Genomic DNA, 25,522 nt, shown 5'->3' on the forward strand with positions numbered 1-25,522 from the left:
TGGGGGCGGAGCCTCAGCGGGCCAGCCCCGCGGAACACGCCCCCTCCCCAGCGAGCCTCTTGCAGTCGGAGCCGAGCAGCTGGCGGAGCGGAGAGGGTCGCAGGTAGGGAGCTCTTCCGGGCCCCCCAGAAGGGGTGTGGCGGGGTGCCCACCCCGGGGCCCCAGGAGCCGCCGGGACGGGACCTCGTGCTCCTTGCGGCCGCGGCCCGCATTCAGGCCCCTCGTGCAGGGTCTTCCAGGCCGCCGGCAGGGGGCTCCGGGCTGGGTCTCTGGGCCCCCAGGAAATGCCCGGCCGCCGCGGCCTGTTTGGGGAAAGCAGGTTACTCACGCCCGGGAAGGGGCGGGTGTGGCAGCAGCGGGAGGGATTGGGGGCTGGCGTCAGGCAGCGCTCGCGGCGTGCAGTGAAAGCCTCCCCCTCCCTTTCTCCTGTGGGCCGGAGCGTGGGTGGGGGACCCGCGGACCGGAGCGGGGCGCGGCACGGGGAGGGGGCGCCGACTCCCAGCCGGGCGGGGCGGGGCGGGGAGGGCGGGGGGGGGACCCCAGCCCTCCAGGCGGGGGCGGTGGGGGGGGGCGGGAGCCGCCCTGGCGCCGTGCGATTGGCAGCATCTAGGGGAGGAGGAGCCGCCGGCCGCTCGCGGAGCGTTTGCGCCCGGATAGGGGGCCTCTGGGCGGAGCAGAAGAACTTCACCCGCGCCCACGGGCTCCCTGCCCGCAGGCCCCGCCGGCCGCCCGTTTGCAGGCCGGAAATACAACGTCGTATTTTGATTTTTTAAAAGGAAGCCCCCGGTCCCCACGGCTTCTCTGGGGCTGGGAGTGGATGTGTGTGTGGAGTGGGCGGATCGGGGATCAGCCGGTTCCACGCAGGGCCTCGGTTCCCACTGGTGGAGCTGTCTCCAGCTAGGAGGCCTCCCGGAGCCACAGTCTCCCCACCTGTAGACCGTTGTATAACTTCTCCCTCTCATAACGGGGTGCGAGAGAGTAGGAGGAGGCTAACCCAGTCCCGGGAGAAATGTCGGCTACCGTCGTATTTTTTACTTGCTTTTGTGGTATTTCTCTGTCCCTGTCTCCATTCTTGCTCCTCCTGCCCTTTCGTCACTCGGAAGCCATAGGGAACTTATAAAAACCATCGGTTCAAATCACCCCCGTGGCTTGAAATCACGGGCTCATGGCCCTAATTGTCTAAGTCCCAAACTTGTCCACAGGACTTTCTGGGACCCACCACCGCGACCTTCCTCCCCCAGGGCCTTTGCCCCTGCAAGTTCCCCTGCCAGGAATGAGCTCCCCGCCCCATTATCTTGAAGTGATCATTTTAAGACTCAACGCAGGGGCGCCTGGGTGGCGCAGTCGGTTAAGCGTCCGACTTCAGCCAGGTCACGATCTCGCGGTCCATGAGTTCGAGCCCCGCGTCGGGCTCTGGGCTGATGGCTCAGAGCCTGGAGCCTGTTTCAGATTCTGTGTCTCCCTCTCTCTCTGCCCCTCCCCTGTTCATGCTCTGTCTCTCTGTCCCAAAAATAAATAAACGTTGAAAAAAAAAAAAAAAAAGACTCAACCAGAGCCGCCCACCCCCCGCCCTCCGGCGGTTTTCGGCCAGGGCCCTCCCCATCTGCGCTCGCTCTCGGGGCGGCCTTGGTGACCGCGGGCTCTCAGTGCTCGCCTGTCTGCTCTCCCGCCCCCACCTCCCCCAAGTGGCGCTGGAGCCCCTCTGAAAAGAGCAGCTTTAAATCCAAATGACAGCCCTGCCTTAGTTTAAAGCTACGTTCTCTCTTCTGCTTATTATGGATCTTTGATAAGAAATACAATTGCTGACAAGTCTGTTTTGCTTGCCGTTTGCTACGAGCATTGTGAAACCTTTCCTGAATGTAACCCGCTATGTAATAGAGTAAGTTGCGAAACTTCGTAAATGTGGTCTGGTATGTAATAGAATAAGTGATTGTACATGAACTAACCGGCATTTCTCGCTTCTGTAAACCTGCTTGCTTAACATATTTTCCCCTTCCCGTTGGTTCCTCAGGTACTTGAGAAAGGGGAGAAACGAGAGACCTGGGCAGACTGTTTGCCTAGTCATCCTGGTCTGTGAAAAACAAACTTAGCTTCAACCTGCTTGCTTAACCCGCTTGTTCCGCTTCTGTACAACTGCTTGGGGTGACCGCGAAGAATCCCTAACTTCCCCCTAACTTGTTCGTACCGGTCTATAAAAAGGCTGTAAAAACCTCACTCGGGGCCTCTTAGCGTCACCGGCAACGAGTGAGCGGAGGTCCAGGTTCGAACCTGCAGTAAACGACCCTTGCCGCTTGGCTTTGACTTAGGGCTCTGGTGGTCTTTTGGGGGAGGTTTCGGAACTTCGGGCATTACATTTGGAGGTCCCACCGAGATCTCCCCCGAGCCCACCAGACTTCTGGTCAACGGGTCGTATCTGATTCCGATCGGTAAGTAAGCCGGCTCTAACGTTCTTCCTTTTCTCTCTGATCTGTGTTTCTTCTCTGGAGAACCGGGTCTGTCTGGAAGCTGGTGTGACCCTGGCGGACGAGCTATAGGGCACCCGGCCGGGGTCAGTTGGAGACGTCCACTGACAACCGGGGGCCTTCTTGGTCCATCGGGGAACCTTCTTGGTCCATCAGGGGACCTTCTTGGTTCATCGGGGGGCCTTTTTGGCCCATCAGGATTCTTTTCTGTGGGCTGCTTACGCCCAACGCGCCTGCGAACTAAATACTTTCATTTTCTCTATGAACTTCCAGAGTGCTAAGAAATATCTCTAGGCGTCTAAAAGAAAAACCATCTAGGCATGCCAACTGTTACCCGTATTCTGATGTGATGTGTGTCTGTGTGTCTGTCTGTTAAATTGACTGGAATGATTATTGGGTGTCAGGGGCACGCGCCTGACTTACCCTATGTATAGTCCCACGGCGTAAGCTACGGGATTCGAGTGGGCTCTAACCCGATTTCCATGGTGATCCTCATATGACTTAAGGCGGTCAAAATCTTTTTGATCCAAGCAGGGGGTTTATACCTGCCCACCTATGCTAAGAGGCACCTAAGTTCCCGCGAGGGACGCAGATGGGCGAGTATGCGAGTGCTTCTATGTCAGTCTAAATGTATTGTCACCGCTAGGCCCTTGTAATAACCGCCATCCTAGCCATAACCCTTTCTGTTGGGCTGGCCGAGACGGCACCAGAAAGTTGGAACCACTGTCAGAGATTCTTGTTGGCTCTTGTTTTTCTCTCGTGCGTCAGATGCTTTATCGGAATTAAGTGTTTTCTCGCCTAATCAGAATTAATTATCCCATCCTTTGTTTCTCTCCTTTCCTTTTTCCTCAGAAGCATAACATGGGCCAAACGCAGAGCACCCCTCTCTCCCTCCTTCTCGCCAACTTCAGGGACGTAAAAGCTAGAGGACACAACTTAAGCCTAGACATTCGCAAGGGAAAGTTGATCACCTACTGCCGCTCTGAATGGCCTACCTTTGGGGTCGATTGGCCTACAGAGGGAACCTTCTGCCTCCCTGTGGTCCTTAAAGTAAAATCAAACATTTTCCTACCGGGGAAAGAAGGTCACTCGGATCAGATTCCCTATATTCTGTGTGTGGCAAGATTTAGTGGAAAATCCACTTAACGGCAGGGTCGTGCCAAATCCTGGCGGCTAAACCTATCAACCCTCCCAAGCCGCTAACTCCAACTGCACCCCCTGTTCTCCCTGACAGCCAAGATTTACTTTCCCTTGACCCTCCCCCTTACCAGATTCCTCCTCTTATTCCGCAAGCCGCCCCTATCCCTGCTCCCAACCCCGTTTCCCCTGTGCCGGCAGAGCCTCCCATAGCCCAGCTGATAGAAGAACTAGAAAATAGGGAGGCTCAACCCGCGCCCATGTCTAATGGGGGCGCAGTCCAAGGGCCGGCTGGGTGTACCCGTGGCCGCGCCCCACGTGAGCCAGGATTCCGCCTCCCTGACTCCACCATAGCTTTACCCTTACGGGAAAAGGGTAGAACTCTACCAGTGACCTATATAACTGGAAAACCCAGAATGCCCGATTTTCTGACAACCCTAAAGATTTAGTAAGTCTCTTAGCGTTGTTTACCCACCAACCCACCTGGGATGATTGTCAGCAGCTCCTCTGAATCCTGTTCACCACCGAGGAGCGAGAAAGAATTCAATCTTGCTTGGAAGCAAGAAAGCTGGTTCTTGGAGATGACGGCCAACCCACTGCTAACCTTGATCTCATTAATGCAGCTTTTCCCTTGACCCGGCCCCCACAGGATGGCTGGGACTACAACACGGCAGAAGGTAGGGGGGGCTGCGCATTTATCGCCAGACTCTAATGGCGGGTCTCCGGGCTGCTGCACGCAAGCCCACTAATTTGGCAAAAGTGTATTCAGTAATACAAGGTAAGACAGGGAGCCCTGCCGCTTATTTAGAAAGATTAATGGAAACCTTCAGACAGTATACCCCCATGAACCCCGAGGCCCCCGAAAATCAAGCTGCTGTTGTAATGGCCTTTGTAAATCAGGCAGCCACTGATATTAGAAAGAAACTCCAGAAGCTAGAGGACCTGGAGGGAAAACAGATTCAGGACTTACTCCGCATTGCCCAGCGTGTCTATAATGATAGAGAGACTCCAGAGGACAGGCAACTTAAAGCTACCGAAAAAATGACCAAAGTCCTGGCCGCTGTTGTCCAAAAGCCCCTGGATAAAGGCCATTGTGCCTATTGCAAAGAAAAAGGCCATTGGGCCCGAGAATGCCCTAAAAGGAAAAAGCCACGTCATAATCAAAAACCGTGGCAGCCAAAAACCACACCCGCCCTCTTCACTCAAGATGCAGAATAGGGGGGACGGGGTTCGGATCCCCCCCCCCCCGAACCTAGGGTAACACTACAAGTGGAGGGGAACCCAGTTCAATTCAATTCCTAATCGACACAGGGGCACAACATTCGGTCTTGATCAGACCCCATGGAAAAATTTCTGAAAAATCTTCCTGGGTCTAAGGGGCTACCAGAATAAAAAAATATCCCTGGACCACCCAGAGGACTGTGGACCTAGGAAATGGAAAGGTCACCCATTCCTTCCTAGTCATCCCCGACAGCCCCTGCCCCTTATTAGGAAGAGACTTGCTCACTAAAATGAGGGCCCAGATTCATTTTATGCCAGGGGGCCCCCAAGTGACTGGCCCTCACAACCAACCCATGACCATACTTACTCTAAGATTAGAAGATGAATATCGACTCCATCAGGAGCCTCCCTCACAAAGTCAAAACATAGAACCCTGGCTCCAGCAGTTTCCAGAAGCATGGGCTGAAACCGGGGGTATGGGGTTGGCTAAACATCGCCCGGCTCTATTCATAGAGCTGAAACTGGGGGCAGATCCAGTTCGGGTCCGACAATACCCGATGTCAATGGAGGCCAGAAATGGCATCACGCCACGTATCCGTCGCCTCCTAGACTTAGGCATCTTGCGTCCCTGCCATTCAGCCTGGAACACCCCCCTGCTGCCTGTACGAAAACCTAACAGTGCGGACTACCATCCAGTACAAGATCTGAGAGAAGTTAACCGCCGAGTCATGGACATACACCCAACAGTACCCAACCCCTATACCCTCCTAAGTGCCCTCAGCCCAGAAAGACAATGGTATACTGTCCTTGATTTGAAAGATGCTTTTTTCAGCCTGCCTCTGGCCCCCAAAAGCCAAGAGCTCTTCGCCTTCGAGTGGTCTGACCCTGAGAGGGGCATAAATGGGCAACTCACCTGGACCCGGCTCCCCCAAGGATTTAAAAACTCACCCACCTTGTTCGATGAGGCACTTCACGAGGATCTGGGCGAGTACCGGAATCAAAACCCCGAAGTGACTCTCTTGCAGTACGTCGACGATCTTTTAATCGTCGCTGAGACTGCCAAAGCTTGCTTGCAAGGCACCAGGAACCTCCTCCGGACACTTGGTGCCCTGGGGTACCGGGCCTCAGCAAAGAAAGCCCAAATTTGCAGATCTGAGGTAACCTACTTGGGGTATCTGTTAAGAGAAGGCCAACGATGGCTCGCTGATGCACGGAAGGAAACCGGCCTCCGCATCCCCCGACCCACAACGTGAAGGCAGGTGAGAGAATTCCTGGGATCGGCCGGGTTCTGCCGCTTGTGGATACCTCGGTTCGCCGAGATGGCTAAGCCTCTTTACCTGGTCACCCGAGAACAAGTGCCCTTTGAATGGACAGAGGAAACTGAGCAGGCTTTCCAGCAAATTAAACTTGCCCTGTTGTCGGCACCAGCCTTAGGGCTCCCCGATGTCTCCAAACCCTTTCATCTCTTCGTAGATGAAAATAAGGGGGTAGCCAAAGCAGTGCTGATGCAACTCCTTGGCCCATGGCCCAGGCCCGTTGCCTATCTTTCAAAAAGACTGGACCCAGTAGCGGCTGGCTGGCCCCCTTGCCTCCGTATGATCGCTGCTACAGCTCTAATGGTAAAGGATGCTGATAAGTTAACTATGGGACAAGAGTTACATGTTACAACCTCTCATGCCATCGAGGGAGTCCTCAAACAACCTCCTGACCGATGGATAAGTAACGCCCGACTGGTTCACCACCAGGGACTATTACTAAATCCCCTCAGAACACTAAACCCTGCCTCCCTGTTACCAGACCCGGACTTGGATACCCCCCTCCATGACTGCGCTGAGATATTGGCACAGGTTCATGGAGTTCGGGAAGATTTACAGGATCACCCTCTACCAGACGCCAAGGTTACCTGGTTCACTGACGGCAGCCGCTTTGTACATCAGGGTCAAAGGTACGCGGGGACCGCAGTCACAACTGAAACTGAGACTGTTTGGGCAGAGCCTTTGCCAGCTGGCACCTCTGCCCAACGGGCTGAACTTGTGGCCTTAACCAAGGCACTGACTTTGGGAAAAGACAAGAGACTAAATGTGTATACCGATAGCAGATATGCTTTTGCTACGGCCCACACACATGGAGCTATATACAGAGAGAGGGGACTGTTAACTGCAGAGGGAAAACTATCAAACAAAGAAGAAATATTGGCTCTTTTAAAGGCACTCTGGCTGCCTAAACGACTAGCCATCATACATTGCCCAGGCCACCAAAAACCGATCACACCGGTGGCCAGAGGAAATAATTGGGCTGACCAGGTGGCCCGAGAGGTGGCCTTACAGGTGGACTATACTTTAATGACCACCCTACCAGACCCCGGTTCAGCTAGTTTACCAGGAAGTCCCACCTACACTAAAGAAGACCTAAACTGGATCCAAAAATTGCCTTTGACTCAGTGCCTTAACGGATGGTGGAGAGCAGCAGACTGTAGCATAATCCTCCCAGAAGAAATGGGAAATAAAGTCTTATCCAAGATGCACCGAGCCACTCATAAGGGCACAAGAAAAATTCAAGACTTAATGAGACATGCTAGGATCACCATTAAAGACTCCAGGACAAAAATTGAACAGATAGTTGCTAGCTGTAAAGCTTGCCAACTAACTAACGCTACCAACCACGGGAAAAACCCTGGCTCCAGGACCCGCGGAACCAGGCCGGGAGCCTATTGGGAAGTAGACTTCACCGAGGTAAAGCCTGGAAAATATGGATATAAATATTTGCTAGTGTTTATAGATACCTTTTCAGGATGGACAGAGGCCTTCCCCACCAAGCATGTGACTGCGCAGGTAGTAGCAAAGAAAATGTTAGAAGACATCATGCCCAGGTACGGATTCCCTACCCTAATAGGATCAGACAACGGACCAGCATTCATTTCAAAGGTAATACAAGGGATAGCGCAGTTTATTGGGGCTGATTGGAAACTACATTGTGCATATAGACCCCAAAGCTCAGGACAGGTAGAAAGAATAAATAGAACGCTAAAAGAGACCTTAACTAAATTGACCATGGAGACTGGCGCTAACTGGGTAGTCTTACTCCCCTACGCTCTGTTCAGGGTGCGAAACTCCCCCTACAAACTGGGATTAACCCCCTTTGAAATCATGTATGGAGTTACCCCCTCCTATAATTCCCAACCTACAGTCTAATGTGTTAACTGAATTTGATGATCATAAACTTCTTATTTCCCTGAGGGAACTCCAGCGCACCCACCAGGAAGTTTGGCCCAGACTGAGAGCCATTTATGAGACCAGGCCCCCTCCTGAGCTGCATCACTACCGACCCGGAGACCGGGTATATGTGCGGAGACATAAGCAAGAGACCCTCCAACCACGGTGGGAGGGACCCTACATTGTGATCCTCACTACACCCACTGCTCTCAAGGTCAACGGGATCGCCACCTGGATCCATTACACCCACGCCCGACCAGCTGATCCATCTGCGGTTCGAGAAGACTTCGTGCCAGAAGCCAACACCGCCTGGACGGTTGACCAGAGTAAGACCCATCCTTTAAAACTGACTCTGCGTCCAAAACCTGACCCCAAAAACTGGCGAAGACCAGAGGCCCAGGTGTCCCATACCAAGACAGTTGCAGCAACTCAGGACCCACAATGATCGAAGGAACACTCACTAGCGTGCTCCTGCTCACCTCCTATGGACTGATAAGTATTGCGGGCAACCCTCACATACCCTATACTTTAACTTGGGAGGTTTCTAACTGGGAAACCCAGGAAGTCTATAATACTACCACAAAGACAGATGTTCCCTTAAATACCTGGTGGCCTGATCTCTATTTTAATTTAGAACAGATGGCTAAGTCAGTCGGACTAGACCACGGAAGGGGAAAGGAAACAAGAAATTTCTTAAGCGAAACAGGGTTTTATGCATGCCCTGGGTTTGGACAGAATGCTCGCACCACATGTGGGGGAGTTTTCAACTACTACTGTAGGTCCTGGAGTTGTGTCACCGCCAATGACGGTAAATCAAAATGGACGGTAACACCTCTTTACATCGACATGTCATTTGTCAGGCCCTGTGACATAGGTTTTTCCGGCCGAGGATATTACTCAGAAAATTGTAACCTTGTTCGTATCAAATTTCTAGAAGATGGAAGAAAAGAAACTAGATGGACCACTGGGCTTAGTTGGGGAATCTATTTGTATCGGGGACCACCCTACTATGCAACTGTTATTCAGATAAAACTAAAGGTAGAACCCAAGGTTCCACCAACCCTAGTAGGGTCAAACCAATCAGTAGGGCCCACAAGTAAGCCTAATACTACCCCGCGGTCCACAAATAAGGGTACTAATTCTCTGGCCACTCAGGTGGTCACTGTAACCAGGACTACTCCAAAAAAACCCCCAAAAATCCAAACCCCATTCAAAGATGACCCCTGGGGCGCCTGGGTGGCGCAGTCGGTAAAGCGTCCGACTTCAGCCAGGTCACGATCTCGCGGTCCGTGAGTTCGAGCCCCGCATCAGGCTCTGAGCTGATGGCTCAGAGCCTGGAGCCTGTTTCCGATTCTGTGTCTCCCTCTCTCTCTGCCCCTCCCCCGTTCACGGTCTGTCTCTCTCTGTCCCAAAAATAAATAAACGTTGAAAAAAAAAAAAGAAAAAAAAAAAAAGATGACCCCTTATGGGTAATGATAAATAACACCTATCAGGCCTTAAATCATACTAAACCCAATAAAACAGAAGTTTGTTGGTTGTGCTATTCCACAAAACCTCCCTTTTACGAGTCATTAGCAATAGTAGGAGATTATAGCACTGCAAACAACTCAGACACTTGCAATTGGGGACAGAGAAGACCCGGCCTCACACTACCGGCACTTACGGGAAATGGGACATGTATAGGAACAGTGCCAACAAAATATAGCCACTTATGCATAAATAACAGGAATATATTCAATACTTCAGAAAACTGGATTATTCCACCAAATAACTCATGGTGGCTTTGTTCTCATGCGGGATTAACCCCCTGCCTCTATAAGGATATGTTCAATCAGTTGGAATTCTGTGTAATGGTAATTGTGTTCCCAAAAATCACATACCACACAGCTGAGTGTATAGACCAGATGTGGATAGCACCCAAAAGAGTAAGAGAGACCTCATTACTGCAGGGGCTCTAACTCTGGCCACCATATTCGGACCCGGGGCCATCGGAACAGGGACAGGGATCTCGGCCTTAACTATACAAAACAAGGGATTTAGTATACTTAGAGAAGCGGTTGACGAAGATATGGAAAGAATTGAAACTGCCATCACTTCGCTTGAAAAGTCCCTAACCTCCCTCTTGGAAGTAGTTTTACAAAACAGGAGAGGATTAGACCTGCTGTTCCTACAGCAGGGTGGTCTCTGTGCAGCACTAGGAGAAGAATGTTGTTTCTATGCTGACCACACAGGAATAGTAAGAGATTCTATGGCCAAGGTCCGAGAAGGGCTAAATAAACGAAAAAAAGGAAAGAGAACAGGAGGCAGGATGGTTTGAATCCTGGTTCAGTGCGTCCCCATGGTTAACTACCCTGCTCTCCGCTTTACTCGGGCCCCTGGCCATCCTACCTCTCGCTCTCACATTAGGCCCCTGCATCATCAACAAAATTATTAATTTTGTCCAAGACAGGTTCAATGCTATACAATTAATGGTCTTACGAACTCAGTACCAACCGCTCGAGACATTACAAATAGAAAACCGAAGATCCAAGATTGGCTCTTTAGGCACAAGAAAAAGGGGGGAATGAAAAGAGCAGCTTTAAATCCAAACGACAGCCCTGCCTTAGTTTAAAGCTACGTTCTCTCTTCTGCTTATTATGGATCTTTGATAAATACAATTGCTGAGAAGTCTGTTTTGCTTGCCGTTTGCTACGAGCGTTGTGAAACCTTTCCTGAATGTAACCCGCTATGTAATAGAGTAAGTTGCGAAACTTCCTAAATGTGGTCTGGTATGTAATAGAATAAGTGATTGTACATGAACTAACCGGCATTTCTCGCTTCTGTAAACCTGCTTGCTTAACATATTTTCCCCTTCCCCTTGGTTCCTCAGGTACTTGAGAAAGGGGAGAAGCGAGAGACCTGGGCAAACTGTTTGCCTAGTCATCCTGGTCTGTGAAAAACAAACTTAGCCTCAGTCCGCTTGCCTAACCAGCTTGTTCCGCTTCTGTACAACTGCTTGGGGTGACCGCGAAGAATCCCTAACTTCCCCCTAACTTGTTCGTACCGGTCTATAAAAAGGCTGTAAAAACCTCACTCGGGGCCTCTTAGCATCACCGGCAATGAGTGAGCGGAGGTCCAGGTTCGAACCTGCAGTAAACGACCCTTGCCGCTTGGCTTTGACTTAGGGCTCTGGTGGTCTTTTGGGGGAGGTTTCGGAACTTCGGGCATTACACCTCCAGGGCAAGAACTGGGTCCTGTAGCGTCGTGGAGCTGAGCCAGACCCAGCGGGGCCCTGGGGGCCCTGGGGCACGCTGAGGGTGCGTTCTCCTGGGAGGCCGACGGTCTTCCTTTGTCCCGTGGAGTGGCAGAGTCAGGGCTTTTCGCTTGTGTGCCATCAGCAGGGACTGGAATGGGAGGGATTATTCTAGGTCGCCCCATGCCTGACAGTTTCACCATTAGCGACTCAACTATTGTTGGCTGAGCCCTTTGTAGCTGGCACCGTCTGCACCACGTGTTCGCGGGCCTGGGGTGCTGCATTACTCTCCCGTTTGACAAATAAAGAAACTGCGGCATGGAGCGGTGAGGTCTCTCGCCAGGGGTCACATAGGGGAGCAAAGAGTAGAGTCAGGCCGAGACTCGGGTCAGCAGCCTTAGCCGCTGGGTGGTGGGGTGGAGGCAAGGATGCCGTGTGGGAATACGTGACCTGGGGGTGATGGGGTTCTGGTTACGAGCTGGGGCGGGCCCGGGGGTGGGGGCGGGGCGCGGTGCTGGGGGATCTTCTTGGGGGTGGGGGGTGCTGGTCCTGCCGAGGCCGTCGTCGGGGTGCTCCTGGGTGGGGTGGGCAATGCTGGAGGGGCTGCCGGTCCTTCGGGTTTCCGGCCTCTTCCCGGCACTCTGGGGCCCCGGCGGGGGGGGGGGGGGGCGGGGGGAGTGCGGGAGAGCAGTTCCCGGAGGGGCACGGCCTGGAGGGGACTCCTGGGGCGCAGTCTCTCCTCCGCCTTGTTTGTGTTTGTCTTTGCAGCCAGCTCTTTTGGCCCCGCTCCTGCAGAGGCTGTCCCTGCCCCGCCCCCCCCGCCGCACTCCCCGTCCCTCCCCTACCGCTCTCCTTGCCTCCCCCGCCCCTCCCCTGCATCCCTCCATCCTCTCCCTCCCCCGCGGGAGCTCGCTCTCTCCTGAACAATGGAAGGGAATGTGGCGGAGGCCAGCCTCAGGCCCCCTCCTGGGGCCTCTCTTGCTTCCTGGGACCCTTCTGTCCTGCCCCTCAGTTCCCCCACGTTGGGGCCCAGCTGGACTGGAGCTCGGGAGGGGAGTCCCCGAGTCTCAGCCTCAGTTTACAAAGGAAGAACCTGGGCTGACAGAGGAGTAACCGGCTGACTAATCTAGAACCTCACCCCTTTCCGCCCCCAGTTTCCCTTTCATCCACCTGGTTCCAGCCGGGGCCCTGCCACCCACTGGCTGTGAGGGTGGGCAGGTCGTCAGCCCGCCCACCTCTGGGGTTTCTGTGCCTTCTGTGGACCAGTGGCACCTGGCTCACCAGGAGCACTTTTGAATTCCAGAGTCTCGGGGCCCCATCCTCGACCTTCAGAATCAGATTCTGCATTTTGTCCCCCTCCCCAGAGACTTGTGGGGACACTAAAGTGTGAGCGCCTCTCTGTGCCTTAGTTTCCCCACCTGTAAAATGGGGATGATAAAAGCACCTCCCCCTGTTGCGCGGGACATGGGGACGCATCTCGCTCCGTCTGGCCCCAGTGCCCTGCCCCTTCCTTTTGTGTGGACTAGTTCGGAGCCCTCCCCAGGCGGCAGCAGTGGCCTGGCCCTGCAGCTGGGTGTCTGCCCTCCCCCAGCCAGAAACCCACAGAAGGCTTTCCAGCGTAAGCTAGGTGTGGTCTGGCTTTGCCACTTGGACCCAGGTCTTGCTCCCCCACATCTCCACCTTCCTACCCTCAGATGTGTGAAAGCCACCAAGAATGGCGCCTTGGGAAATGAATTGTGAACTCCCTCTCACTAAAGTGTGAATGGTTGAAAACACTGCCAAGGCTCCACTCCCTGGACTAAGCACCCCGCTCTTTGGCTTAAGACTGACTCATCCTTGATGGGTTGGTGGGTTCTCAGGGCAAGAGGGCAGGAGGTGGGGGCTAATGTAGGGTTATCTGGAGCCCCCAGATACGTGAGGGGGTTGATGGGGGGCGGGTTGGGAAGGCCCGATTCTGGTGCCTGGCTGAACTCCGACAACCTAAGAGGAGGACCAGCCCGGCCTGTGGAAAATTCCCAGGCTATTTTGGGTTGAGGCCCCCTTCTCCACCCTTTCCTGGGATCTGGTTGGAGGCCTTGCTGACATACCCGTCCCTGAGGGCAGCCAGGGTGGGCGTGGCTTCCTGACTCCCTCACCTCTAGACCCTGGGTCCCCCCTCCCCTGGCTGAGCATTGTTGAGGACCTGGGGCGGTAGCTGATGGAGGTGGGGGAGTGGGAGGGGAGCACCCCCCCCAGACCACCTGCTTTGAAATGCAAACCCTCATTCCCACCCCCCCTCCCCTGCTTGCTTTTTCTCCATGACATTTTCACTGTCCCACATACTGTGGGTTTCGCTAGTTTACTTACTAGCTGGGGGACCCAGGCAAGTTACTTGACACTTTGTGCCTCGGTTTTGCCATCAGTGAAATGGAGATGAATTGAGCTGTGATGCGTCAAGTGCTGTGAGCACTTCCCGGTTGCAGGACACTCTTCTTGTCCTGCTGATTGTGGGGCTCCAGTCCCTGAGCCCAAGCTCCTGTGGGCAGGAATTAGCTGTCTTGGTTTCCATTTCCTGTGCCTAGTGGGGGGCCCAGTAACTGTTACTTGGAAAGAATGCAGGCTTCGTCCATCCTCGTCCTCGTCCTCGGGTGCCCCGTTCCTCTGATGCCCTAAGTGGCCAGTGTGCTCGGGGAGTGGGGGGGGGGGCACGTGCGGCCCCCGCTGGTCCAGTAGTGTGCACACACAGGCAGTGACATGCCCGTGTGTGTGTGTACACACATATACTTGTGCGTATACACATATACACGTGCACACAGCACAATGGCTGTGATGTGCCTTGGCAGGAGGGACGTTGGTCCGAGTTTGCTGCAGATCGGAGGCCCATCCCAGGTCTGAGCTTCGGGCACCTGTCTGCACCCTGCTTCTGCGGGGGGGAGTTGAGTGTGTGGGCTGCTCACGGAGGGCGCTGGTCGCAGAGCGCGGCCCTGCCTCCTCCCGCCCTGGGCTGTGCTGGGGGGTGTGGGGCCGGGCTTCGGGACCCCTCTCCCCATCTGTGCTTGGGGGGGCAGCAGCGGCTGCTGGGTTGGCTCCTGGGTGACCGGCTGCCCCCTCCCCCAGCTGTTTTCCTTACAGCTGGACTCTGACCCGACCTCCCCCACACAGAGGCCATTCACTGCTGGGCCCTGGGGGTGGGCTGGCTCCTGGCCAGGCCCCAGCTGCTCTCCTCCAGCTCAGATGGCCGGAGAGAGGCAGGCAGGGGGTGGTGAAGGCCCCAGGGTCTCCCTGCACCCCTCCATCCCAGTTTCTAACACTGCCAGGTAAGTGGGACGGTCCCCACCCCCGCTGGACTGTGCCAGCTGGAGCACGCCGAGTGCACAATGGCCGCCAGCCGATGCTCCTGGTTCTGGGGCTGGTTGAGAAGGGAGCCCTGCTCGGGGCGCCTGGGCGGGTCAGGAGGTTAAGCATCTGAGTCTTGATTTTGGCTCAGGTCATGATCTCACGGTTTGTGGGTTCGAGCCCCGCATTGGGCTCTGTGCTGACAGCACAGAGCTCGCGTGGAATTCTCTCTCCCTCTCTCTCTGCCCCTCCCTTTCACACTTTCCCTCCTCTCTCAAAATGAAAATGAAAATTAAGACAAAACCAAACAAGAATTTAAGGAGAGAATCGTGCTCTGTGCCGGCCCCAGCTCTGGGCCCTAGGGACGTGGAGGGACCCTGTGCAGCCCTCAGGTTCCTTGCCCGCCAAGGCTGTGGGCTGCTCTTGGCATCTCTGAGGGTTGGATGTATTTGGGGATTCGGGGATGCTGGGATGGAGAGAAAGGGGCCCCTAATTTGAGCCTGTTGCATTAATTCAGGGGGAGGTGGGTATGGTAAGGGGCATGGGACTGACAGATGGACAGATGGGTGTGAGGAGAGGAAGACGCACACGATGTTGTTGATCCCCGTAGTTCCTCAGCTGGCCCTCTCCCGGCTCTCTGTCCGTGGTGCCCACTACACTGCCCCCTTGCTGGCCTTCAGCCACACCTGGGTGGGCTCTTGCCAACCACAGGGCCTTTGCGTAGGCTGTTCTGTCTGCCTGGAAGAGCCTCCCTCTCTTTTTGAAAGGTTGACTCTTACTGTTCAGGACCCAGCTTTCCCCTCGTTAGAGAATCATCTCCACCCTGGTACTCTGTCTCCCCGTGTATTTCTTACCAGCCCTTCTGGGAATCTGTAGCGATCTTATTCATGTGTCTATTTACCTGTTTATTCTCTGACTCCAGACTCAGGCCCTGTGTCTCTAGTGCCATGAACTAGGGCCTGACACTGATCACCTGTTTGTTGAATGACCTTATGATGGCAGTTATAACAGTCCTAGCTGATAGGCCCTGCTCACTTGTTCTGGGTAGATAGCATGCTGAGTGCTTAGCGTGTAGTATTTCATTTCAACTTCATGGCCGTGGTGTGAGGTCAGATGTGCCTGACTCCAGAGGAGGAGAAGGAGACTGGACGGAAGAAGAGAGGGCTGTTCCCTCCCCCTGGTGTCCCATCTGCTGTCCTGGGAGGCCTGGGCAAGGCGCTCCCTTCTCTGGATCAGCACCCTTCCCAGAACCCCAAGCATTGGAACATTCCAGGACTCTATGACCTGTATTGGTGGGTGGTGCTGGAGCCCTGACCCCCCAGCCGAGCAGCCGGGGCCTGCATGAGGTGGGGGCTCCCCGATCCTCCTTGGCGGTGGCTGCAGCTGAGAGAAGGGTCAGGAGGTAACTATGTCACTTCCTCCAGGCAGGCAGCCGGCCTTCTCCCTTCCCAGCCAGGCAGAACTAAGGCCAGACGGCTGTGTGGGGGACTGAGGGGAGACTCAGGGGGAGGGGGACAGGTTGGGGGGAGGAACCAGGCCTGTTCCTTGGGGGGGTTTGGGTTGCGGGCAGAGGCAGCTCTGCTGGGTGATGTAGGTTGAAACCCCAGTGCTCTGGGGCCACTGAGTCTGTATAAATGAGGGAAGCAGGGGTGGCGAACAGGAGTTCGAGGTTGTCAGAGCTTCGAGTTTTGTTTTTCCAAGAGTAGTGGGAAGCCTGGGTTGGGATGTTTTCAGCGTGAAAACCCTGTGTGAGCCACATAAGCCCGTCGGCCTGCTTCCGTCCCAGCATGGCGTGCCTGGGTGAAGGAGGAGTTCGGGGTTCCCCCGCCATCCCTGCCACGGGGCCCCGCTCTGGTTCGTGTCCTCTGCAGGTGCCAGGGGACGCCCACTCGGCCGCCCCACTTTGCAGATGGGGAAATTGGTCCCAGAGAGCGGAAAGGACTTACCCAAGCCCCTCTGGCTCCTGAGCTTTGCTTTCTTTCCTGGTGACCTTGAGCCCAGGCCTAGGTAGCGCGGGTGCCCTGGCAGTCGGTCACGTGTTCAGTGCAACGGCCATGTCCTGCTCTTGGCAAAAGTGCCAGAGTCTGCTCCCCCCAGGCCCCCAGCCGGGTCTGATCCCACCTCTGATACATGTTAAGGGTCACCGAGGGAACTGGAGTTCCTGGCGGCCAGTGACCCAGGCAGGTTGCAAACTGACTGAGCGCCTGGTGGAGATGGCTGTCTTGGCGATGGTCCTGCCACTGAGGGTCCCTCAGGCCCATTGTCCTAGATGCAAGCTTGTGACGGCCCCTGGGGGATCCAGACCTGGGGTCTGTGCCTCTCGGGTGTGTGTCCACAGTTTCTCGGGGGAACGCTGTGTGCTCTGCCCTCTTTTACCTCCGCCTTCCGGAACCACAGTGCCTGGCTAAGTGCTTGACTTAGCAGGTCAAGGCTGTTGAGTGGCTGGAGTGTGACCTAGGTAGCTGGCAGTAAAGGATCCCTGCCCGCCTGCCCTGCCTCCCTCACTGCCCCCTTCCTTCCCTCCCTTTCACAAGTATTGACTAAATGCCCTGAGTGTGCCGGGGGCACAGAGGGGACTGATGGCATCCGTGACGTGGGGCGAGCAGGCATTTCCTGGCAGAGCGATGCCCGAGGGAGGCCGCGGCTGCCGCGGGAGCCGAGGAGGCACCTGACCCAGCTGGGGCGAGCCTGGCCTGCTGCCGGATGAGGTGACCTCCACGCCGAGTGAGCCTCGCGCCTGCATTGCGCAGCCGAGAATGTGGGTCTCCGATGGGAGACTGTCAGACACGGGGGTGGGCTGCATCTGGGGTCCCCCCTTGCAGGGCATGAGCCCCTGAGAGCCCTCGGTGTCTTCCTAGGTCAGCCATGTCATCTGAGCCACCACCGCCACAGCCCCCAACACACCAGGCTTCGGTCGGGCTCTTGGACACCCAGCGGGCCCGAGATCGGTCACCGTCCCCTCTCCGGGGCAACGTGGTCCCGAGCCCGCTGCCCACCCGCCGGACGAGGACCTTCTCGGCGTGAGTCTCGGGCTAGCCTCCTGCCCAGGGCCAGAGTCATTGTATCTGGCCATCTCTGTGACTCAGTGTCCCGGTCTGTCACATGGGGAGACTTGGGTTGGGGTAAGGACTGGTGAGGCACCCTGTAAACTCTGGAAGGCAATGCCCCAGGTCCCTTGAGCCTGTGGCAGGCTGGGGTTCATAACAAGTAGGAAATCACTGGGGTCTTAAACCAATGGGTTTTAACCACGCACAAGCCTCTTCCTTTGTCGGACCGACCTCGACTTCCTCAGCTGCAAAATGGGGACAGCAGCAGGCTGGGGCACAGTGCTGCAAAGGACCTGCACAGTGCCTGGGAGCTGTAGATCTCAGGCCCAAGTTGTAGAGGCCGCTGCCGTCACTAATAGTCTTCAGAGGGATGCTCGGAGAGCTTTTGGTCTAACCCCCTTTTTGGATAGAGAAACTGAGGCCTGAGAAAATTTGCTGGGGTCGTCAGAGAGTCACTCTTATTAGAGTCTTTGTGAATGGCTCCCAGAGTTGTGCAGTGCACAACCTGCATAGCTGTACATAATGGCCCTGGTTACTATCCGGGGCATGGCTTTTAAGGGGGCACTGGGATGAGCTGGGTATGCCTTAGGAGAGTGGGTGGCTGTTCTGGAGGGCTGGTAGGGGCCCCCACTCACACTTTTCCCCCCTCTTTCAGGACGGTGCGGGCTTCGCAAGGTCCTGTCTACAAAGGAGTCTGCAAATGCTTCTGTCGATCCAAGGGCCACGGCTTCATTACCCCGGCCGATGGTGGCCCCGACATCTTCCTGCACATTTCTGAGTGAGTCAGGGCTGGTTTGGGCGGTTTGGGGCTGGGCAAGGAGGCAGGGGGAGTGAGTGTGTGACTGACAGGTGCTGCGTGTGAGGGCGTGAGCCTCTGCCTGTGACCTGTGTGTGACTGTTTGGGGGTGGGGCGTGTGGGAGGCTGCAGGTGACAGTCTGCACGTGTATGTGACGGAGAGCGAGACAGAGGGAGAGAGGGAGAGACTGTTGAGAACCATGGGATGGGTCCGGTGGATGGGAGGGGTGTCACTGAGCTGCGGAGTACGTGTGACCCAGAGTCTGACTTCCTGCCTGCCTTGCGGGAGCCACTCAGTGAGGCTGGGGGCTGCCCAGCCCCTCTGCTCCAGGAAGGAAGTTTGGAGCTGGGCCCTTTCTCCTGCGACTTGCTCACTGACGTCCTTCCTTCCTGAGTGTCTGGAAACCCTTGGGAGGCTGAGGCGGGGCCCGCACGTCCGCGGCCTTGAGGCTGGAAGGCATCCAGCGGCCCGTGCTTCGCTCCCTCCCCCAGTCAGCCTTCAGCTATGTGGGGACCGAATCGGGCACCGCCTTGCCCCTGCCCCGTTCTTTGGCCTCTGCACCCCCAATCTTTTAGTCTGTGGCAGGCTGAGTCCTATGCCACACGGCAGACCGGGCAATATATAAACACCCCGTTTTTGGAGATAGGGTACCGTTGCAAATGTCTGTTGTGAGGGGAGAATTATCCCTCCTTTACCTCTTGCCCCCCCAAAGTCCTTACACGCCAGGCCTCGCACAGGCTCCCGGAGAGTACAGACAGCAGCAGGGTGTTAAAGCCACGCATCTGATGGGTGCGTGAATGCGTATGTGGCTGTGAAAATGTGTCTTCATGTCGCCTCTTTCCGGAAGGGATCTGTAGTGGTTTACAAGGATATTCGCAGTGCACCATGAAAAATCAGTAAGGAAAACCGGGGGCGGGGGTGGGGGCGGGGGCGAGTCAGAGAGATGGACGTGCGGCATCCTGGTGGCCCGACCAAAGAGGGAAGCACCGTTGGCCACGTGCGCTTTCCCTCAAGGCGAAATCCCTCAGATCAGTTCCAGAATCTGAAGGGGGTTTTCCTCTTGCTGGAGGTGTCCTCGGGGGGCATCAGCATGGGCACCTCACGAGGGTGGGTAAAGTGGTGACTTGTGTCCCATAGGGAGTACGGTCACAGGGAGGGGACCCTCCTGGAACTCGCGTTCAGCACGGAAGGGACTTGCCTTCAGGCTTGCTGGGTGTCTGGGAAGCGGGAGGGCAGAGACGCACACAGCTGGGGTTCGGGGCTCTCCTGGGACCAGGGCGGCTCTCCCTGCTCTTGTGTCCACAGGCCCGTGACACCCATGCGACGGACAGTATGAGCTCCTGCAGAGGCAGAGCTCGGTCTGGGCCTCAGAGTGCGGGGAGGTGGGGGGACCTGGTCCCGCAGAGACACGGTGGCTCCCTGGTTGGCAGGGCAGGAGGGGCAGGTGCTCCAAAAGCTCGGGCTGGGGTCCTGGGTGCGGCACGGAGCTGAGTGAGGCTTTTGTGGGCGCTGGGCACTGAACGCTGTCTCCCTGCTCCCACAGCGTGGAGGGGGAGTATGTCCCCGTGGAAGGCGACGAGGTCACCTATAAGATGTGCTCCATCCCCCCCAAGAACGAGAAGCTGCAGGCCGTGGAGGTGGTCATCACCCATCTGGCCCCGGGCACCAAGCACGAGACCTGGTCCGGCCACGTCGTCAGCTCCTAGGAGATGCTGGAAGCATCCCTTCTCCTGGGCTCGCGGGAGACTCTGGGGGGGAGGAGGAGGCAGAACCAAACTGCAGATGACGGTCTACCGCTTGAGATGGGGCTTCAGAGCGGGGAGTACTGTCCCTTTCAAGCATCTTCCGGAGGAAGGGGCGATGGGCACAGGCACTGGCATGCTCTCGGCCACCAGCACAGCCTTGGACTGTTCCAACAGCCTCTCACCATCTGAAAAGCATTAAAAGCATGGAAAAAGGAGGGGTGCCCGCTGGTGGCTGAGTGGATGGTCCAACCCCAGCCCCGGGGGTGGGTCAGGTGGGCGCTTCCCCAGCCCACAGAGTCCTTGTGCCCCTGGGCTGGAGGCTCAGAATCCCCAGATCCAGCCCGCCCCGGGGGCTGACGGGAGGCCCTATGCATTTCCCACCTGCGCCTACCCTCCTTGTGTCTGTGTTTGGCCCTCAGCAAAGCGGGCTCTTTTCTGTTGGTCTGTTTGGTTTGTTCTAGGGGAGCTGGCCTCACCGGGCGGGGGGGGGGGGGGGGAGGCACGAGAGCGGGGGTCTTTGGTGCCTTTGCAGCGGGAAGAATCCCAATTGGGCGCCTGGGAAAAGAGTTTCCCCAGGAGCCCTGAGCCCTCCCCTCGGCCATGCCGTGCTCAGCTGAATCCTCTCTCCTCCTACCCTCAATTTAGCAGACAGTTCACAGCCGTGGTCGTTTAGGTGGTGGGTCGGGGTGGGGGTGGGAGAAGGGCGGGTCTTTGTTTAAAATCAGAGCTCGGTCCAGAACCCTCCGGAACAGAGTCGGTCGGTCGTGGTGGCTCGCTTCTCAACAGCCTGGTAAAGTCAAAACTTGGAGGAGAAAATGCCCCTTTGGTGACGGGGTTTTCCTGAAAACTGGTGTTAAGAAAAGCTGAGGGTTTGTTTGTTTTCTTCTCTAATAACCAAGGCTTTTGCCCAGGGCCAACCCTGTTTGCACTTGGCTGTCGACATTTCGAACCCTTGTAGATATTTTCCATACACAAGTCCTCAGGCTTTTCTTTGCGGTGGCTTGCTTTGGCTCTAAGGGTGATGTAAAAATAGAAATAGCTGGGTGGGTGATAATGTTTTGAAATATGTGGCTTGTGTGTACTCAAAGGTACGTTTTGTCAGTTGCAGGGAAGTGAACCCTGTAAAGCTGGCTTGGAAGCAGACGGCAATGTTGCAAAGGAGGGAGGGCGGCCGATGGGTTGTGGAAGAGGCGAGGCCGAGTGCCTCGGTCTGTGGATGGATTTGTCTTTAAGCGTAGGAATGGCTTCCTTTGCAAGATAGAACTCTTTTGCTCATGACCGGTGGGAGCTGTCTGAAAACTGGCAAATAGCGTTTGGCTGTGTGCATGCGAACAGCCCGCTGCGGTCAGCGGTGGATCTGCCATTTCCTGGCCTGTTGTGCCCCTCGAAGGGTCCTCGGTCTGCTGCCTCTGCCTTCTGCCGGGTCCAGGGTGGCCCCTGCCCTCCAGCCTGTTCCCGCAGGCCCCCTGGAGACACCACACTTCCTGAGCCACTTCTGCCAAGGACCTTCGGGCTCCCAGAGGTCGAGAGCCTGCGTCTAAACCCCACCCCTGGTGGTGTTCCTGGTCTTGGCCTGGCCTCAGCGGTCGGGGCTCTTTGCGGACACGTTCTCATTCTTGGTCGGACACAGAGTCTCCATTTACAAGAAGCTCTGGGAGGAGCCTGGTGCCGGTGACGAGCTGGGGTGGCGTCCGGGATTCCTTCCCTCTCTCCTCCCGCCCGTCACCTCTGTCTCAATAAAGTGTGTTCTGTGCAAGGCTGGGTGTTGTCCGTGAGGGTGGAGGCCGGCTTCTTGAAGCCAGCAGGTAAGGGCGTCTTCCCAAACGGGGCTGACCCCCTGCTCCACCATCTGGCTTTTGTGGCTGCTGAGTAAGAGAGTGGGACCATCCCCTTTTCTGTAATCATCACATTCTCCAGCGTAGGGCGGCTTAGCAGTAGAGGGTGGCTTCGCGTGAGCAAAATGCCACTGACTGCATCAGCTGTGGCTAAATGTTGATGCATTTGGACGTTTCCCGCGTGAGCAGAAGCAGGGCCGGCCGGACAAAGGTTAGTCCGGAAGCAGGAGGTGCGAAAGCCTGTGGTCTCCTCGTCCGGGAGCGCAGTGGGGAGATGCAGGGCCGCGGGCGGACGCTGGGCCGTTCTGGGTTGGACTTTGGGTTAGGCTGGGATGGTCTTGCCCGGCCAGCGTCTCCAAAGGGCGGGTGGATCATTTTTATTAGCGCAGAGGTGGATGTTTTTACTGCGGTACTGATTTTCAAAGTGTACTGGGGAAACGTCCAGTCAGCCCCTTGAACCTGGGTAGGGAGAAGTTGAAGCAGGCATTTATTCACAACAAGGAGACGGGTCCCAGCGCCGCACTCGGCATCGGACGGGAGGTGCTGAGCCTGGAGAGGGTGCCCCAGTCCAGCTCCGAGTGAAGGGTTGAGCGGTGGTGGGAGGGAGCCCGGGGCCTGGCTGCGGGGGCAAGTGGCCCGACGGGCCAAGGACAAGAGCGGTTAAGCAGGAGGAAGCAGCGGTTGGAGAGGAAGGGATTCAGGGCCTCCACTGCTTTGCCCGAATCTGCAAGATGGGCCCAGCTCTGTAGTCCAGGGGCCGTCCGCCCGCTGGCTGGAGAGACCTCGCAGGACGTCCTGCGGATCCCGAGACCCGCGTTCCCTCCCTCAGGATGGAGAGCTGGCGCCTCCCTCCAGGCGAGGACGGCCTTCCTGGGGGTTCTCCCTCCAGTAGCCCCGGGTGTGCCCTCCTCGCGGCTGCTGAGTCCAGGGCCAACCTCTGCCTCCCTCTTGCTCAACACTCAGCTGTGGTGTGTGTTTGTTGTGATGGTGTCCGTCCTGCCTGCTGAGGGACCCCCCTCCCCACCCTGCCCGGCCCCGGGGGAGGGGGGGTGACTAACAGTGCCTGCCCTGCAGGGTTCCTGGGGGCTAGTTCAGTTAGTAGTAGCTCGGCTGCAGGTACTTTAAGCCCCCCACAGAGGTAGGGCTGCACCCCACCTGACAGACGAGCAGACGAGCTGGGGTGAACCGGTCCTGAGTCCCCCGGCTGGTCTGCAGCACAGCCAGGGATTGAGTCCCGGCAGCGAGGTGCACACATTGTTCTGCCTTATGTGTCCCCGTTGCAGTGGGAGGGCAGGAGGCGTCGCAGTGAAGGCCTGGGAGGTGAAGGGCCCAGCCTGCCGGCCTCAGGGCACCCGGGCAGGACTCTCCAGTCAAAAAGGTTAGGACAAGTTTGAGTGAGACTCCATTGTCTTGCTTTGCTGTAGCAAGTTAAGGAACCTTCCAGGGAATCGTGGGTCCTTACCCCTGGGCAGGAAAGCTCATGCCGGCAGGCCTGGATGCGCGAAGCCCTGCCCCTGCAGAAACACTGGGAACCAGAGTGTCAGAAACGGTGGCTTTTGGATCTGCACGGGCTGGGCTTTCTTTCCTGAATCCGAGAGGATACCACAGCTAAGCGTTCACTTCGCCATTCGTGTGACAAAGGAAGAAAAAGTCATCAGAATGAGAAATAGGAAACAATAAAATCACTTTAATTTGCTTCTTTTCATTGTGAAAGGTCATTACAATATCATTTGCAAAATTCAACAAAAGGTGCCACGGGGTAGCTGTGTCCTGGGAACCACTGTGCCACGTCACCCTGTGTAGTCATGCGGGCAGACTGCCCCCAACCGGACCGTGCCGAGACAGGCCTCGGGGTCCCCAGCAGGCTTGGACGGAAGCCGCTTCCGTGGAGATGAAAGCACCTGGCGGGTGTGTGTGTGTGTGTGTGTGCAGACGCCCGGTCAGGTCAGCGGGCCCTGTGCAGAGGCCGTGCCGTGGACTGGAGTGGACTGAGGGTTTGTGGGTCCTGACACGTCCAGGTTCTAAAAGGTGACATGTGAACTGTTTCCCTGGAAGGGCCTGTTCCGCTGGGCCCTGGGGCTGCCTTCCACTTGAAGTCCGAAGCAGGGGTGAGGGTCACGGGCCCAACCACCGGGCTGTTCCCACCCCTCAGGTCACTGTGTGGGGGAGGCCGGAGCAGGCATGCAGGTTCATGAGATCTGCGGAGAAGCAGGCTGCTTGCGTTCCGGGAACCCTCCAGGCTCTTCTGTGATCCCTGAGAAAGTCGAGGTGAGTAAGGCTCCTGGGGAGCCTGCCGGGCCCAGCAGGGAGAAGTAGGGTGCCAGGGGCTGGTGTCTCTCAGCCCAGCCCGGGGCCTGCACGTGGGGGCAGCACCGCCTGTCCTTTCCCGTCCCCCTCGCACTGGAAAAGTCAGAGAAGCATTGGCTCCCCAGAGTGTAGTGAATCCAGGCTCCCCTGCGCCCCAGGCCAGCTGAGGTATGAGGCCCTTGGGGTCAGCGGTCACTTAGCGGCCACCATGGAGCCCTTGGTTCAATGCCCCCCCCCCCAGGTGACCCTCGGGCAGGAGCTTCACTTCCGGGAGGTGATTTTAAACTTCAGTCCTGGGGTGGGACAGCTGTAAACATCCTGTCCTTTGCCACCACCAAATCCCCCTTGTGGTACTGACACCGGGGGTCCAGACATTAACGCCTGGTACGCTTTGCATAAGACCATCGAGAGGGAGGGGCTGGGCACATTCGTTCTTTGTATCATCCTAGGATGATGGGGAAGTGTCCCCAGAAAACCGTTAAGTACCATGATCGCATGTATGCAGGGTCTGAGGCTCGGGGTTGGGGGCGAAATCTGGTCAGAGGTGGTCCTTCAGGCCGTTTGTGACAAGTCTGGCTGCTTCTGGCATCGCCAGAGCCGGGGGTACCCGCGGCCGGACCGTGTGGGGAGCCCGGCATATGAGGGAGGTCTGTCGGCAGGACCCCTGCCCTCCCTCGGAGGAGGGGGCGCTAGGAGAACAGCTCTTCACAGATCCTGCGGGTGTCCTCGGGCGCTGTCACCGTGTAGCCCACGGTCCTCGGGTCAGTGAAGATCTCGTGGTCGTTCCCGCCCTGCAAAGACAGGAAGGCAGATGTGGGCACCGCCGGGCGTGGGCTGCGGGAGAAACAAGGGACGGGCCTCCTTCACGGCAGTCACCGGTTCCCGGGACAGGAACAGCATGTGCACCGTCACTGCTGAGAAGGGGTTCGTCACCTCCTCTTGAACTGCAATCTAGCTTGGAACGTGTAATTATGCCTTTGAAAGGAATCGCGATGCTCCGGGGCAGACGTGCGGCTTATTTTTCTGTAAAGCAAGCACGAGTGACTGCACGCCGTCTGCCGTCCTTTGCCCGGACTGTGCCTGAGCTGTCCTCGCAGGTCACAAGGACACACAGCCCACACAGCCCACAGCGGTGCTGCCTTCAGAACTGGGGGCCACGCGGACACGCCCGGCTTCGAGCCTGCAGCAGCCACAGGTGACAACTGAGCACTG

At 56.6% G+C, this 25,522-nt stretch overlaps 3 protein-coding genes across 8 annotated transcripts in view; 2 read left to right on the forward strand and 1 right to left on the reverse strand.

Moving 5' to 3' along the window:
- The first annotated feature begins 22 nt into the window (after nucleotides 1-22).
- CARHSP1 (calcium regulated heat stable protein 1) lies at nucleotides 23-23,699 on the forward strand. 5 transcript variants are annotated; one of them, XM_043560570.1, is made up of 4 exons: nucleotides 23-103; nucleotides 17,438-17,599; nucleotides 18,282-18,404; nucleotides 19,967-23,699. In XM_043560570.1, the coding sequence occupies exons 2-4, from the start codon at nucleotides 17,445-17,447 to the stop codon at nucleotides 20,127-20,129; spliced, it is 441 nt and encodes a 146-aa protein (XP_043416505.1). In that variant the 5' UTR covers nucleotides 23-103; nucleotides 17,438-17,444; the 3' UTR covers nucleotides 20,130-23,699. The 5 variants fall into 5 exon arrangements, with proteins under 5 accessions (XP_043416505.1, XP_043416501.1, XP_043416502.1 ...); XM_043560566.1 differs by lacking the exon at nucleotides 23-103 and adding an exon at nucleotides 14,430-14,560; XM_043560567.1 differs by lacking the exon at nucleotides 23-103 and adding an exon at nucleotides 15,529-15,973.
- Nucleotides 6,140-9,225, forward strand: LOC122471687. Its single transcript, XM_043560562.1, is given in 2 exon segments — nucleotides 6,140-7,978; nucleotides 7,980-9,225. Coding segments are annotated over 2 exon segments (2,337 nt in total). The 3' UTR covers nucleotides 8,478-9,225.
- PMM2 (phosphomannomutase 2) overlaps nucleotides 23,671-25,522 on the reverse strand; it is a 30,438-nt gene continuing 28,586 nt past the window's right edge. For both annotated transcript variants that reach the window (XM_043560564.1, XM_043560563.1), the window contains exon 8: nucleotides 23,671-25,101. In XM_043560564.1, coding sequence (XP_043416499.1) covers nucleotides 25,047-25,101 — 55 coding nt within the window. In that variant the 3' untranslated portion in view covers nucleotides 23,671-25,046. The remainder of the gene's footprint in view (nucleotides 25,102-25,522) is intronic.

This window comes from Prionailurus bengalensis, chromosome E3 (assembly GCF_016509475.1).
Source record: "Prionailurus bengalensis isolate Pbe53 chromosome E3, Fcat_Pben_1.1_paternal_pri, whole genome shotgun sequence".
Lineage (NCBI taxonomy): Eukaryota > Metazoa > Chordata > Mammalia > Carnivora > Felidae > Prionailurus > Prionailurus bengalensis.

Excerpts from the sequence above, each read along its gene's own strand:
- CARHSP1 (XM_043560566.1), top strand. The coding sequence starts at position 14,478 with ATGGCCGGAGAGAGGCAGGCAGGGGGTGGTGAAGGCCCCAGGGTCTCC. Across the intron at positions 14,561-17,437 it reads CCAGTTTCTAACACTGCCAG|GTCAGCCATGTCATCTGAGC; the intron begins GTAAGTGGGACG and ends GTGTCTTCCTAG. Across the intron at positions 18,405-19,966 it reads ATCTTCCTGCACATTTCTGA|CGTGGAGGGGGAGTATGTCC; the intron begins GTGAGTCAGGGC and ends CTGCTCCCACAG.